Source organism: Plasmodium gaboni, assembly GCF_001602025.1.
Source record: "Plasmodium gaboni strain SY75 chromosome Unknown, whole genome shotgun sequence".
NCBI lineage: Eukaryota > Apicomplexa > Aconoidasida > Haemosporida > Plasmodiidae > Plasmodium > Plasmodium gaboni.
The window spans coordinates 1-1,019 of NW_017385331.1; the positions used below are offsets into that span (position 1 = coordinate 1).

The following is a 1,019-nucleotide window of genomic DNA, read 5'->3' on the forward strand; positions in this document are numbered from 1 at the left end:
TTCGATTTCCCCTGTTAATATTACCATTATTGTTATAATCATAAACCTCCTCACTCCTATTAAAATTCATAATATTATTCTTATTTTTTTTTATCATTCTTTTTTTTTTTATGATTTTTTTGGTTTTTGTGATTTTTTTGGTTTTTGTGATTTTTTTGGTTTTTATGATTTTTTTATTTTTTATGATTTTTTTATTTTTTATGATTTTTTTATTTTTTTTATTTTTTATGATTTTTTTATTTTTTTTATTTTTTATATTTTTTATATTTTTTATATTTTTTATATTTTTTATGATTTTTTTATTTTTTATATTTTTAATATTTTTCTTATCATTTGGACGCATTGGCACCCCTGGTTTGTTTCCTATTTCTTCGACAGATTCGCATATATATGTATACTTAGATAATAAAATATTTCTTATAGCAGCAAATAATTCATATTTATTATTATATTCTTTTGATATTTCTTTCTTAGAATTTTTTATATTAAAAAATATTTCATATGTTAAATGTTTCAATGTGTTATCTATATTCATATTATAATCTGAATTATTCTCTGATCCTAGATTAATTCTGTTTTTATTTTCCTTTAACCCTTTTATTGTACTTTCGATATAGTCATTAATGTAGCCTTCTAATATTCCAACGTTCTCCTTTTCATTTTGAGCTGATTCATATTCCTTCATGACATTCTTGAAATCTAAAAGGTTATTTTCTTTTTCTTTAGTATTAGTATTTAGTAAGCAGTAGCTGTTTTCTAAGCAATGGTATTTTGCAGGTGCACAATTTTGTTCTATGTTATCATTTATTTCTATGTTATCATTTATTTCTATGTTATCATTTATTTCTATGTTATCATTTACTTCTATGTTATCATTTACTTCTATGACATCATTTACTTCTATGACATCATTTATTTCTATGATATCATTTACTTCTATGACATCATTTATTTCTATGACATCATTTATTTCTATGACATCACTTATTTCCGTGACATCACTTACTTCCATGACGTCA

The 1,019-nt window shown here is 21.4% G+C and overlaps 1 protein-coding gene across 1 annotated transcript; it reads right to left on the reverse strand.

Moving 5' to 3' along the window:
* PGSY75_0016200B (hypothetical protein) lies at nt 1–1,019 on the reverse strand (the record flags this gene model as incomplete). The annotated part of the gene is made up of 1 exon (XM_018783301.1): nt 1–1,019. A coding segment is annotated over one exon (1,019 nt), but the record flags the coding sequence as incomplete, so codon positions are not given.